Source organism: Geospiza fortis, unplaced genomic scaffold, assembly GCF_000277835.1.
Source record: "Geospiza fortis unplaced genomic scaffold, GeoFor_1.0 scaffold81, whole genome shotgun sequence".
Taxonomy (NCBI): Eukaryota; Metazoa; Chordata; class Aves; order Passeriformes; family Thraupidae; genus Geospiza; species Geospiza fortis.
Window position 1 is genome coordinate 8,230,230 of NW_005054318.1, and position 15,438 is coordinate 8,245,667.

A 15,438-nucleotide genomic window follows, 5' to 3' on the forward strand; every position below is an offset into this window, starting at 1 on the left:
CGGGGCACGCCGCAGCTCACTGCGGCACGGCTGCGGGGCCCTCACAGCGCCGCAGTGCGCGGGGCAATGGCAAAGCGGAGTAAAAAGCCAAGCATCCTCTCACACACGGCCAAATACTGTGAAAAGCTCGATTTGAGGTTGTCTAGTACAAGAGTTTACACCGAGCCTGAAGATGGAAGATGAGTTTGAGAAGCTGCTTGTCTTCAGTCTTCTAAATAGACTGGCTTTTCTCTCTTATTTACCATTACAGAAGATAATCTTATTTTTGTCCTCGGATATTTATGGATAGCTGTGCCTTTCGCACATCTGAACAGCACAAGGTATTTGAACTGTCTTCTCCCAGCACAGACCAGTCCACTCAGCCTTGTAACAAGTGCCTTTCATCAGGAGGAGAATCACCACCATTGTTCTCCATTTCGCCCTCCATGCTGCCCTTGGCACCGTGCAAGCAGCCCCCCTGCTAAATACAGACTAAATGCACCCAGAATTGCAGATCTCTTGTGAATGCAGCCACACATTCTGCTACTATGGCTTATATTACTGGAAAATATAAAATTACAGACAAACTTAGGAAAATAGAAACATTTATTGAAAGGTGCAACACACTCATGAAATACTTAGCACTAATTATTTGACACTATTAGTCCAAAATTGATCATTTGTAACATTCAAATATATCAGCATCCTTCATACTGAAAAAGAGAGCATCCTAAAGTGCATCTTAAGTGACAATTTTACTTGTTACCCAAGGTATAGTCACAATTTTTTCAGAAGTCATCCTTCCAAACACGCATTCTCTGCATTTTTTTTACAAATAGAAACAATTGTTAGTGGAATGCAGTGCCAGTTCCTTCCCAATTCAGCATCTTTAGCAAATGCTTAGCTGCAATACTATGATATTATACACAAAGCTACAATTAAGCATATCTGTGCTTATAAGACTTAAATTTAATCTGGACTTTTCAGGATCACAACACAGCTGTAATCACTAAGCCTGGGAGTAAACATGTTGAATTCTGTTTTATTTTTCTAGTCCCATACTGAAAGGTAGCCCCTACTACATAATGAAAGCCCAAAGTCCACTTTTGGTCCAACATGAACTGTGTTTATAATTTTTTTAAATAAACTAGACTCATCAACTGTAGCCAAATTTTTGTTGTTTTACACAACAATAAATTTTGCATATAAAAATGCCAATAGCTGTTCATTAACTTAAATTACTCTCCAACTGTAATGTGAGATTCTTAATTTCCAATATACACAACTCATATTTCCTTTGAAAAGGAATATCACACAGAGCAGAAACCTTTTACTAATTATGCAGGTGAAATCCCTAACATTTTAGGAAGGTAAGCACATAGAACCTTCTAACAAAAGCCATCTTAAATGTCTGTGCATTCTTTACTGGATTTTGACATTTTCATCTCCTTCTTGTTTCTCCTGCAGTTTCCTCTGCAGGCACAGAGGAAGCAAAAGAATAGCCATTTACAGGGTCAAATGCAAAGCAAAGAATGGCAGGATTTCTGGATCTGAATGGGAGTTTGTGTACCTCATATCTGTGTGCTGTTCTACAGCTGGCATTTTTTGCAGAAGCTGCAGGGTGGTAGATTTTTTGGTACATTGATGCACTAAACCTTTCCCCATCCTGGGACTGAGACAGCCACAAAGAAAAATGCTTCTTTTCTATCAGTGGGGTGTGGGTACTGAGGAAGAGACTAGATTTAATATTTGAGCAGGGGAAGTCAAACCCCAGTTACATAAATTTGCACTGCCCATAGAGCCAGGGAGAACTCCAGCCAAGGTCAGGGAAATAGCTGCCAAAAGACTGTGGGGTTACTGTGTGTGGGCCACATTTTAAATGTCACTTAGTGTTAATACAAGAAAAAAAAAATACTGAAATGTCAGTGTCTGGGAAATGTTGTGACTGCAAAATGCAAAATACAAAGGGACAAAAGAGCACCACTGAGTATAGTTACAGTTAGGATAGTAAAAATGGAAACTGAAGGAATTATAAATGGAAACATTTTCACTGAGTATGCAGAGCACTTTCCTTTACACAGAAGTACCAGCTCCTACTTAAGCATTTTCCCCCTTCAACTTTGAAGATGCATAAGGTGAATGCAAAACATTTCTTTTATGCAAAAATGCAAAAAACTTCTTTAAGAATCAACTAGCATTTCCAAGAAAAATGGACTAAGGTGTCATTTTCTCTATGTGGTATATTTAATGCATGCTGGCTTCCAGCTGCTGCAAATATTTAAATGTGTGAGACAGTCCAGACATTGAGTTCAGGGACAGGATGAATGACTAGTGCCATCTCACTTCTGCTCTATGCAGTGCCTATCCCCGTGCCCTTCAGACAGAGGGAGGATGGGACTAGTTAAATTTGAAAACCTGCAATTTTAAAGCCATAACAATTACCAGAAAACCAGGAATGAGGGCAGTATATTAGATTATTTTTCAGGTTTGCAGATTTTTCTTTTAATTTTTGTATTTTATATTGATGCTACCTGCTTTTAAAATCAAAGGTAGCTCTCACAAAACCAAATTACTTTCATTTAAAGTCTGCAGGTTTATAACCAGCAAGCTAATTAGTTACCAAGATAAGCAACCTTTAAAACAAGGTTGCTTGATATATGAACTTTGTTGTTTGTAGTTCCATAGCTTAGCAAAATAAAAAGCTAGTATGCAACAGAAGATATGTGTTAGGTTGTTCTACATGGTATTAATTAGTTTAAGAAAGAATATTCATCAGAACTATATGCCCACAGTTCAAAAACAGTTTAAAATAATAAATCCATATTTGCAGATGAAAGGAAAATTGAGATATTAATCAAATAAAAACAATGTTTCCTTGTACATATTTGTTAGAACAAATATTTGAAGGACATTACCAATATGAAATATGATGTTGTTTATCATTAGGTAAGATGTACCTCTAGGTTTTAGCATGAATGAATATAATATTTTTTCATGACTAAAAATATGTTTTCACAGAAAATTACATGCCCCAACATTTTTGCAAATATCATGTGTTTATACAGAGGAGAGGGAGAAGATTCTGTTACAATTAAGTCTTAAGGAATACAAACTGCCAATTTTTTCTCCTTAATTTTCTTTTAAATACATTATTACTTAGTGATTCCCGGATTCTGACCCTCTATTACTCCTGAAAAAAGCAGAAGTTGCTTCCGGAGGCCTGCCAACTGGCCCTCCAGTGATCTACCCAGGAACTGCAATCCATCTTGCCCTGAGAAACAGGCAGAATGTGTTCCCTGATAAGAATTTTGACTTCTCCATCATTACAGCTATTTAGAATGAATTAGAGTTTGGAATGTTTTTTTGCTTCTTATCTGGCATGCGCACTCATGTAGTATTCTATAAAAACAGTTTGCCTTCTAGTCCTTGGTGCAATGGGCTAGAAAGTTTATTTCAGAGGTCTGTTCACGTGAAAGCTCTGAAAGTATTTGGTCATGCTCAAGAAAGTAATAGACAATATAATCTGCATTTAAAAAGCATGTAACACATTCACATGTACAGTTATACTGAACATTAGTCTGTGTAAAATACCAGGTGTAATTAAAAGCATTAGATACAAGTATACACTCACCTGTAAAGATACACCTATTTTCACAGAATGCACTGCCCTAACTCAGTATATTGAGTCACCAGTCCAGTTTCATATCTGCTTTACTCCACACATACTTTCCTCCTCTTTTTAGGAACATCTTCTCATCAAATCCACTGAATTTTATAGCTGCTTCTACACCAACATCCAGGATGGACTTGGAAGGTTCTTTCCGCCCATTTCTACAGTTTAGAAAACGCATCTGGAACAAAAGATAGATAAGATGGTAAGATGTTAGAAGGTCAGTTTGTAAAAGCTTCATTTTTCTACAGACTTAAGCAAGTTGCACTGCAATTCCACCAAAGCTTATGTAAGTGCATGAAGAGGTTCACTCTAGTCCGCAGAAGGCTCAGAAACTCATGGTTAGACATGTGACAAATCTTAGCAGGAACAAAGGAATATCATAATTCTTGAAGATTAAATGCTGTCACTTCAGTTACCTGTAAACTAAGCTGGCACTCTGAAACTTAACTTTCAAGGCAAGTTCTGCATTTTTATGTTAAAGAAAAAAAGCAAAGATGTCCTGCAAAACTAGACATCTACACCTTAAGATTTGTGATGCAAGGATTATGTGTGCAGGCTGATGGCAATGCCTCCTTAGGTCATGCTATATTGTAGTTCACAACATGTCTGATGGGCATAAATCACATCTGTTCCTTGTACTACATGGCAAAATTGTTTTATAGAATGCAGAGTACATTAACTGGTTATCAATGTTGTATACATACATATATTAGCATACAAATAACATGTATCAAAAAAAACTTACATATTCATCCAGAATGAGGTATGAATCCCTCATCTGTAATAGATCAAAAGAAAAAACTAAATTAATGTACAAATCAAAATTCCATTCCACTGAAAAAGAAGGGACAAAACAAACAACTATTCATTCAAGGTCTGATACAAATCTTTGAAACAGTTGCTGTATCACCACTATTTCAGCGAGCTTGGATGAAATTTATGGAAATAAATGACAGAACTACTAGAAAAACTTCATGCTTGAATAAATTAGTAATTCCTGGAATATTACCTCTCCAGTGTCTAAGTGAAATGTGGGTGCTCAGCTGGGCAAAGGTATTTTAAATAATATCCAAGTTTTCTATTAACTTCTACACCAGAAGAACTTAAAGTTTTGCATGCTGGAATGATTATGCCATTTTCCAAACAAATGACATAACCATTTTGACTGGAATGTTTAATTATAGCCCCACCAAACAAAGGTATTCTGCTGGGTCAAAGGTAAAAAAGCTCGCAGGTCTCCACAAAGAAATATGCCAACAGCTGAAATAAGAAATGTTTGCTTAGCTAAGTAGGCATCTCCTAAATCCTCCTTAAAATTTTCTGGGTAGCTGGGGCTTGCTGCTATATAGAACAGGAAATCTGATCAATTTGGTGTTCATCTTTCAGACAGGTTTACCAGAAATCAGAAACAGTTTTCTGGAACCAAACCTACCATGGGAGGCCTTTTTTGTAGGACTTCTATTATGAAAAAAAAAAAAAAAAAAAAGAAAAAGTAGAAACAGTTCTGGGTTCTCATCTTAATCCTTTCTCTGATGAGTGCTCCCTCTCACCAAATGCCTCAAATGCTAACTGCACAGCCCCACTTTTAGGTCTTACATAGCAAAGGCAACCCAATCTGCTCACTTAACCTCTACATACATTAAGAAGTAAACTGTAAATGGAGTCCTTATCTCTGGAAAGGAAAAGGAACACAAGGTGGGAGATTTAATGCATTCCTGAACTTGGTTCAACTTGCTACTTCTTCACTTAGTTAATAAACTTTCCTAACATTGAATCTTCTAACTCTCCTCATCTCATCTTTAGGGTCTGTAGGCATTTAAAAAATGGCCTGAGCTGCACCCTTAGGCACCAAAGTCCTTTACTGCGGTTACTGTAAGCTGGATAGCAGCTGATCAAGTTAACTGGTAGGCTCTGCAGGAGCACAAGGTGTCTTCTCCTGATGAAAGAGCCTGAGTGTGCAATATAAAGGAGTTCAGACAGAAAATGTTAAAAATGCAACTTTATTGTGAGAGGGATTACCCAAAAGTAATCCCTCTCGCAATAAAGTTGCATTTAGTCAGGTACTGTTCCTCAGTACCCAATACAACGCTGGTTGGGATGCTGTCTTGTTCGTGTAGGTTGGTGACACTGGCACAATGTGACATCACAGTCAATCTCTATTAGGAAACTATACTTAGACTATAAAGTGTGTTTACATTAACTCTGAAATTTTCAGGATCTTGTGCCCAAGTCAGGAAGAGTACTCCCATTGGTGTCCACAGGACTTGGAACAATGGGTTTTTCCTCATCCTAATAACTTTGTTGTCAATGAAAAACCTTAAGGAAAATTTAAAATCTTGGCTTCCCCATAACAAAAGCAGTTGCCGATAAAGTTGTACTGAACCTCTTCTAAGCCACTATTAACAGGGAAAGTATTAATTGCCATGAAAGTTTCTCGTTCCTTTCAAATATTCTAGCATTATTTAAAAATAAAGTTACAAAGGGACAGTTTAATTTTTACCTTCTGATTAGATTCAGGTACCAAGCAGGAGACATCTTTATGGCGATCTAGGAATCGATCAAATTCTTCATCACTGATAACAAATTTTTCTGCTTCTCTTAGAGCATCCTCACCACTGTTCTCCCCTTCGATAAGCAGGCACTGGAATACCTAAACAAAGCAAGCACCTGGTTAAGGCTTTATGTTTTCACTTGCCTTGAGGATAAGTGACTTCGGTCTCAGTAGCAATGTCTAATTTTTCTGTCAGTGGAGCCAAAATTACACAGCTTGGGATAACTCAATACTCTACAAAGGGCATGGTGCAGATTTATCTTTTGTAAATTAACATTACGGAGCTCTAAATGTTATAAATTATGATTTTCTTTACTATCTGAGATTTTGCTTTACAGTGTTTTTTGGGCCTTGTTTTTTTTCTGAGTAATTCTGTGTCTATAATATCCATGAAGCAAATAATGAGAAATTACTCCACACATTCTCCCATATTTATGTCACATTCTATCTACCCATTTTCAAACTTATTTCTAGTAAAAAAAGTAATAATATGTGTACACTAATCTGTAATACTCTGTAAGAGAAAATTAATATACACTTATGTGGATGCCATGGGACAGAGAGAGAGAAACGGCAAGCATTTCTCACAGCGGCTTGTGAGAAGTTTTAGGGAGCTGGAAAGATGTGAGAACTTGTTGACTAGAAACAATTTGCAGGTGGTGTTTTTCTACTTTGTTTTTCTGCCCCTCTCAGGGACAGTGCGTGAGAAAGATGTTTCTGTTAGTTAGCCAATAGAATAGAATCTATCATACCGCTCTATAAAAACTGCACGATTCTTTTGAATAAAGCCTTCTTTGCCTTTTCTACCTTCTCTGCCTCTCGCCTGTTCCTGCCCCGACCCTGGCGCACGAGTGACACACTTACATCTTGATAACAATATATTGACTTTAATGTGTCATTGTTCAGTAATTTTTCCTAATTTTCTCTACACCATAACATATTAAAGGCTTTCTGTGCTAATTTTAATATATTAAAACAACCTAGATCTACACACACCAAAACAGTAATTTTCTGTACATAACACAACCAAAAAAAGATTCTTGACCTACTGGGCTCCATTTGAGTGCTGAATGAGATAGAACCTATCTCAGCACCATGCAACATTGACAAGAAGGCTCCTAACACCAGCCCAGGCTGGAGCTGGAGGTAAGACTCAGGTCAATAGAGGTTCAGACAACTCCAGGACTTGATTATTACTTTTCGTTGAACAGGAAACATGTGGTATATACTACTTTCTTACCTTCCAGCGCACAGGGTTCAGTGCCTTGATCTGCTCATTCATATCTTCCTCAACATTAAATCTGTTGATGACTGAATTTATTTTAAAAGCAACAGCATACTCTCGGCACCACTGCCTCAGTTTATGGAGATTTTCCACATGGTTCTTCTTTCCTTGACGACGGCCAATTAAAACGTTGACATCCTCATCAAAACTATCACATGAAATTGCCAGAATATCTAAATATTCACCTGAAAACAAGTTTTAAAAAATGATTAATATCCAGTCCATCAGCTAAAAGCTGTCAGGACTCTGGTCACTTTCACTTTCTTGTCATCTGTCATGTAATGCCATGTAAATGCAGTTCTGTGGAGTCATCCCATCAACCACAAAAGCCACAGCAACAGCACCATCAAAACACATAGTCTGTGTGTGTGTGTGTCCCTAGCATTACGGAAACAGGTGGAACATATGGAAACATTTGGTACAATGCTGTAATAATCATTTTATTATGCCATTACACCAAAAAGTTTTTGTGTTATAATGCATATCTTTACAGGAGATAATAACACTGTTTCACTGGTATTTACATTTGATTTGCATTTACTAAAAATTAAGCACTAAGAAACCATCTCCCACTTGCCCCCAAGCCCATCCATGGGTGAGGCTGCCCCATGGAGGCTCCCCAGCCCTGCCAGTGCAGCTGTGCCCAGCGCTCCCTCCTTACCGTACTTCTCGCACCACTGCTTTCTGATCAGGCTGCCATTGCTGACAATGCTGACACTTGGGAGCTCCAACTCCTGCTTGCAAAACTGGACCAGTTTGCCTACAAATTCGCCTCTGTCCTGAAGAAATGGTTCTCCTCCCGAGAAATTGATTTTCTCCATTCCTAGAGAAGGAGCAAAGAAAGACGCTGTGAACAACCTCTTCTGCCCGTTGCCTGCTCCTGTTCAATGTTATCAATGCCTCACGGCAGCGGGATAAGGGACATCCCCGGGATAACTTTTTCCACGGCACTTGGTCCCGCGGGGTCCCCCTTCCCCGGTTCCCTCCCGACCCACCTCCTCTGGACTCACCTCCTTCCTTGAGCATCGCCAGCCCCCGCTTGGCCTCCTCCAGGGGCAGCAGGAAGGAGGTCTTGGCCGTGTGGAAGCAGAAGCCGCACTTGTAGTTGCACTGCCGGGTGAAGTGGTAATTGACGCTGGTGGGCGTCGGGGCCGCGTCGTCCCCTTCCTGCTCCCGCTGCTGCCGGGGGGCTGAGTCCCGCCAGCCGGGGAGGGATAGGGACAGGGGCAGGGACAGGGACAGGGGAGCCAGGCTCCAGCACAGCGCGCCCGGACAGGGACAGGGACAGGGAACTGGGACAGGGAACAGGGACCGGGACAGGGACAGGGGAAAGGACAGGGAAAAGGACAGGGACAGGGACACAGGGACACAGGGACACAGGGACAGGGATAGGGAACAGGGACACAGGGACAGGGACAGGGGTAGGGACAGGCGCAGGGACAGGGGCAGGGCAGGCCACGTCCTGCTGGGCAGTGCTGGGCTGTGGCAGCGTGGGAAGGCGCCTGTCCGGTGCTGGCAGTGAGAGGAGCAGCAGGGCATGGTGCCCGTGGGGCTGGCAGGGCACCTGCAGAGGGGCTCTGCCTCTGGGCTCAGGGCTCGGGGTCACCTCCTGCTCCCTGGAGCCGTGACTGCAGAATCCCCACGCTCCAGAGCCGCTTCTTGGCCACGGCCACCGCAGAACCCGCCGACTGCCCGGGGCTGGGAGCAGGTTGGAGCACCGCTGGGTTTGAGCAGGTCTAGTACCTGGGACCCCTTTTGGTGCGTGAGGTCTCAGTGACTTTGGCTCCTGTCGTTAAACTCGTGTAGCAGGGGGAAAACTGAGCTTGTATAACTGCACTGCACCTTTGTCAGGAATTCAAGAGCTCCTGTAAGTTTAAAAGTTTTGCATGGAAGAGCAACCCAAGTGAGGAAGCCTGATGACTTCAGATACATGAAAATAAAGTAATTGCAAGTTCTTTGATTCTTGGTCTCAATAATGCTCCTCAAGCAAAGCTGCTGCACCAAGTTGAGCGCATGGTTAGCTTTAATACCAGGAACAGTTGGCAGCCTGAGGTGAGACATTGGTGGCTGCCCACTCGTGGTAACACCAGGAGAGACGAGGACAAAGCTGCCAGTTTCCATATTCCTCAGTTCCTTGGTGGTACAACAGGTACTGCTGGAGAAGGAGCTCCTCCATGGTAATACCAGTTGCTATCTTCAGTCTTCCAGTGTGTTCAGACACACCAACAGGATTGTCACAAGTTTTCAGCCTCACTTTGTCTTCACTCAGCCTGTCCTCACTCTTGCGTGGGCTGTTTAATGTTGCCACTACTGCCAAGGTACAGAGTCATACTCAAATCTTAACACCTTTCACCCGCATGTTGTCAATGGCCTAAAATGGAGCTTCCCTCACTTCCATTGACCAACCCAGCCAGAACTGCTGATGTAGCCAAGCAGTCTTGCCCTCATCTTCCCTTCTTTTTATTTCCCTTTTTTCCCCTTTGAAAAAGGGGTAGAACTATCTTCATCCTGTGCAATTTTCATGGGAAACAAAACCTGCTTGTGAATAAGTGTTAATTTGGCTTGTCATTGCCTATTGTCGAATTCCTGTCATCTTTCCTTCACTTTCCTGGAGGTGATCTACTGGCTGAATAATGTCTGGATCAGCAAAAACCATTTTGAGCAGTTTTTATTGTTTGAACGGTTTTTATTGTTGTCTCTATCAGCTGTTTCTTGCTGGCACAGGTTCATACTACTAGGGCAGGATGAGAAACTTCTTGCTGTGTCTGGCTCCAGTAATGCCCCCTCACATGCTGCAGCGTGATGTGAAACATCTCACTTCTGAGGCTTTCCAAAATGGTCTGAGAGGCTGTCAGCAGAGATTATTCCAGCAGGAGTTAACTATATGCTCTTCCAATTCTTTGAGCTTTATGTGAGATACAAGATTAAGGATAAAAGCAGGCTATTCTAATAAATAAAGAGTTTGTTGTCACAAACTTGAAAATATGATTGGAAAGGTTTGTTGATCACAAACTTGAAAATATGATTGGAAAGGGAGGTGGACAAGACAATGCAAATTTAAACTGAAATCTGACATTGGAGTGGCTAATTGGTAGCTTCAATGTTTCAATTAATTTGGAGAATTCTGATATGCCTTCTTTCTTCCTCACTCCGTACATCCCTTGTGTAGCATGGTAGGAATGCCTATTTCATGTGTTACTTTCTCTGGCCCCAATTCAAATTCCCTTCTGTCCTCATTCATATCCCTTGTTCATGTCAAGTTAAGCCAATGCAGGTGTAGGAATTACAGTCTCTCTTCTTTGAGGTGGAAGGCTCATGACTGGCCCTGAGCTTGTTGCCTAGTACCTCAGCTGGTCAGAAAAATTAGGTTCAAAATACTTAATTTCCAAAGTCGGTAAAGAACCCTTGATGATTGCCAATTTCTCTCAACACAAGAATTACATCTGATACCCAAACATTCCAAAAACATGTCAGAAAAATATTGCTCAATAAATCAGAAAATGAAAATATTAGCATTTTTGGACTGTTTTTCTTTGAAAACACAGATCTCCATTTCAAGGAACAAAACATGCAGAGAACTTTGCACCCAAGCATACTCAAGGCTTCCTGTTCTTCGCAATCCTATCAATGCTTTCTTAGAAAAATGGAAATTATAGTTCTTTTTACTTTTTGCCTCAACTAAGTATGTTTTCAGATTACACTCTCTGCTTTACTGTAAAGTCTCTCAAAGTAAACCCAGACCAGGATGTTGCCCCTTCCTATATACAAGACCCAGCAGCATCAAGAAGGACACTCACATTTTACATCCCAAACTGTCTTAGCTCAGTTTTGCATGGAAGAGCAACAGGCTCTATGGTAAGGCCTTCAAGAAAACACAGATGTGCATATTTATGCTGCACAAGCTTTGAATCTACAAGAAATATTGAAAGCTAGAACTGTAATGAAATTTTCTGTCCTGATGCCTTCGGGAAGAACCTCAGAAAAGCAAGCATAAATACTCTTTGAAATTTGTAGGAAGTATGATTCTTTCCTGTAGCTTCCTACAGAAGCCATCTTACAGTGGCACGATGGAGTCACAGTAATAAAAATGTTTCTGTATTCCAAATCTGTATCTAAAAACCCTTTAAAGATTAATATAATTTTTCAAAAATTATTGAATAATGTTATTAATGGTGCACTAGATAATAAATAAGTACACAACTAGCATGGAAGAATCCAAAGGGATAAACATAGATAATGCTCTTGTGCCTAGTTGCTAGGAAAGCAAAACCTATATAATATTTATCGAATTAATGTAATTTTATATTTGAAATAAATGTATTCCTTTCTCCAGAGTGGCCATTTGGCAGTTCCAGTCAAACAGTATTTTGCTAGGCAAACCAAACTACTGATACAAACCAGTAACATAAAAAAGGTTAAAAGAAGAGTCATATCACATCACCTGGGAGGGCCAGAAACCATCCAAGGACAACCAGATAACTCATGCAAATCATGCAATGGCAGATGCAATTTTAGCATTTGGTAAATATATTACTTCTTGCTCTAGCCTCATCTGGAAACTATCTCTTTCTCATTGCATCTGCAGCACTATAAATGCAAATCTGTCAAGGACCTTGTACTTAGAGTGACTAAGCTCTCCTTTGGATGAAAAAATCCAAGGGGAAATTAGCAAACAGAAAGCTCAAACCCACATGCAATTAAGTTATGAAAGACATATGAAACACACAATATGAATATAGATACAGATTAGGCACATTTGAAAGTCCACCATGGGCCCTTAATAGTGTAGATGTGATTTCCCATTCAGGAAGTATTAAAAAGATGATTTCTATGGTCTAGGAAAAGGTCATAGACTTTTAGAATGATAGAATACCAGGTTGAGAGGGACCTCAAGGATCATCAGATCCTTTCTTGACAAAAGTATGTTGAGAGAAGGATTTTTCTGTGTCCTTTCCATAACCTTCCCCAAACATCTGACAGTGGCCACTGTCATGGGCAGAAGAGGAATCTCTCTTGGCCTGACACTATACTGCCTTCTGTCTTCTTACGGTCTTATCCTCAAATATTTTTCTTTACTGGAGGGCCATTTACTGATATTCTTTAAAGTTTATTTTGCATTAAAAGAGTAGTTTTATTTGTGTCTATTCCATGTACCTACCCATTTTATGTCCTTTGACTTAAGTTTTTCCTACCTGTGCATCAGACAGCTGTTTACAGGACTGTACACTTAGATATATTCTTAAGTTACAGGCTAATCAATTTCCATGGTTTGGTTTTGTTTTGTTTTGTTTTCTCTTTTTCCATTTTGTGTGGATCAAAATTTTTTTAATATTTACATGGCCTCTTGTTGTCTCTGTATCTCATCCCTATAGCTCTATGTAAACACAGTGGACACTCAAAGATGTAAAAATGCTCCTGAGCAGTGTTTTGTGCTAATTATGCACATTTGTTCTTCAACATTGCTTCGTATTATACAGAGGACAAAATTATAAAGGTCCTTGTAGAGAGGCTGAAAAAGTCATACTGTCTCCACTGATTTTAAATACAATAAAGCATCTTGGGCATAAAAAGACAACTCTCTATTCCTATCTTTTTACTTGAATCCTGAAAGAGGGTACTTTAAAGTAATTAGGCAGGAGAACAGGCATCACATGCCTATTATGAATGATCTCATAAGCATATTATAAATGATGGAATCACCACCAGCTTGGTTCAGGAATAGTTGTAACTAGGTTGTATCGAGGCAGTGGGATGGGAAAATGGAAAAGAGAAAATGAAAGTAAGCGCTTTCTATTTGTTCAGCAGAGAGGGAAAAGGCAACAGTATTGTTGGAGAAAAAACAAACATAATAGGCCAAAACAAAACAAAAACAAAAAAAAAGCTGAGAGGTCGGTGAGGGAAATGGCCAGCTTTACAAGCACTTTTGAAATGAAACTTGGCTGCAAGTCAGTTGGACCTCAAACAAACAAATGAACAGAAAAGTGGCAGGTAAGTTTCAGTATAGATAAAGGTGAGGCAGTGCAGATCCAAAAGAGTAATCGAAACCTTGTGTACCTGATGCTGAGCTCAGCAGTGGCGCTTGTGCTCAGGAAGGACATCTTAGTCACTGTGGCTTCTCCCCTGAAATCAATGGCTCTGCAGGAGGAAGCAGAGAAAAAAAGTCAGCTTAAAGCTTAGTGTCACCCAGAAACAAGGTAGATTGCATTACTCTCCTGGTCTGTGAAACTTTGGTAAGTGTAACCAAACCCTGACTAGTGGTCCAGTTCAGGTCTCCACATCTTAGCAGGACCTTACAGTTAAAGAAGTCATACTTGTTTCTAACTGATCATGATGAAGGATGAAGCAGCTGCCTTACCAAGGGATAAAGGCTGCCATTTCTGACATGAAAAAGCTGAAAGAGAAATCTGTGTGATCTTTAAAAAATCCTGTATGTAATAAATAAACTGAATGTTGAGCTGTTATTCACCAAAACCAGTAACATTATTAGAAGGGGCACATGTTGAAATAAAGATGTATGTTTAAAACTTACAAAATTTTTGTGCAACAGTAGGATTGCTGGGATTGGAGACCACAGGGGTTTGTGGAGGTAGATTGTATCACATTTAGCCAACTCTATGAGCAAGGGTCCACAACAGGTGCTGAAAGATGAGGATGTACTGTTCAACATTCCTAATTCAGTGACTGTGGAGGCTGCAAGAGCACAAGGACTAGGAGAAGGGACCATGAATAAGCCAGGCATGTACAGTATGTCATTCTGCCAGACAAAATACTGGCTGAGAAGAGCCCCTACTCTTAATCAGTGTGTATTATTATGGTCTTAAAACTATCTATTGTCTTCCTGTACAAAGAACCATGTTTTACCCCGTGTCTTCTGGTATCCATATCCAGATGCCATAGCCATGTGTTTGAGTGATGTGGAATGGTGCTGGAGTTCTCAGGTATGAAACAGCCTTAAAAACAACCAAATGAATTTTGGCACATGATGCTGGGACTGTACTGAAGAGCTTCCAAGGCTATGTTCCCAGCTGTGGCTCTGGCCCAGACTTCCATCATCTTCTTTGGGATGGGCAGTTTCCAACTAGTACAGATGATTTGCAACTGGTACTGCCTACCAGCTGCTCCCCCCCTCCCTGCAGTTACACAAAGTAAAAGATATTTGTGCAGGCTTTTGAGACGACCAGAGGAAGACAGGTTTCCAAGGATTTTCTTGCAGAGTCTATTAGTTCAAAAAACACGTCAGAAGTTTAACTTTAGATATCTCTAAGTGGTAATTCTCCAACTATTGTAAAAGAGAAGTTTTCTAAAGAGATGCAGGTTCTGCAACATTTTAGGTTACATCTTCTGAAAACTCAAAAACTACATTTTAGGCAATGTTATTCATAGCAGCTGTCACAAGACTAAGTCTGTGCTATTGCTATTTGCAGTGCTTCTGGTTCTTACATCTGAGCTGATGAAAGCTGAAATTGGCCATGGCAAAATTGCTTGGAAAATTAAAACAGGCTTCTAAAAGTCCAGTTTACTCCCAAAAATATTTGTGTGTGTTGGTCTTGTTATCAGTGCACTGAATAACCAAATAATGGGGTCAAGTTATTGATATGCCTGACAGCCCAGTGTTGCTTGGGCACTGCAACTCAACAAAGTAGTTCAGTTTGGGTTAGGACTTGTTTGTCATTTTGGGCCAGTCCTACTCAGTGGAGCATATTTTGCACTTCTAATTTTTTAATTTTTTTTTTTTTTTTGGAAGACCGCCAGGATTCAGCTACGAGAGCCCGTGGGAATGTGACCCTTTGCTGCTGCGACCTTACATCCCGTGATTGCCGCCGCCCGTCCGCGCACAGACCCATTCCCCGCGGGACCGAGCCCGTTCAATCCACTGCCAGCGACGCTGGGCGGGGAAGGCACACCGAATTTCAGGAGCCAGCCGGCCACTCCCGGCCACCGGGCCCCAGA

At 40.5% G+C, this 15,438-nt stretch overlaps 1 protein-coding gene across 1 annotated transcript; it reads right to left on the bottom strand.

Annotated features, from left to right (window-relative positions):
• Positions 1-3,035: 3,035 nt before the first annotated feature.
• On the bottom strand, positions 3,036-9,664 carry RSAD2 (radical S-adenosyl methionine domain containing 2). Its single transcript, XM_014306740.1, has 8 exons — positions 9,519-9,664; positions 9,095-9,186; positions 8,499-8,780; positions 8,150-8,311; positions 7,444-7,673; positions 6,153-6,302; positions 4,398-4,430; positions 3,036-3,830 (listed from the first exon to the last, which is right to left on the bottom strand). The coding sequence occupies exons 1-8, from the start codon at positions 9,662-9,664 to the stop codon at positions 3,666-3,668; spliced, it is 1,260 nt and encodes a 419-aa protein (XP_014162215.1). The 3' UTR covers positions 3,036-3,665.
• Between the last annotated feature and the right edge of the window lie 5,774 nt (positions 9,665-15,438).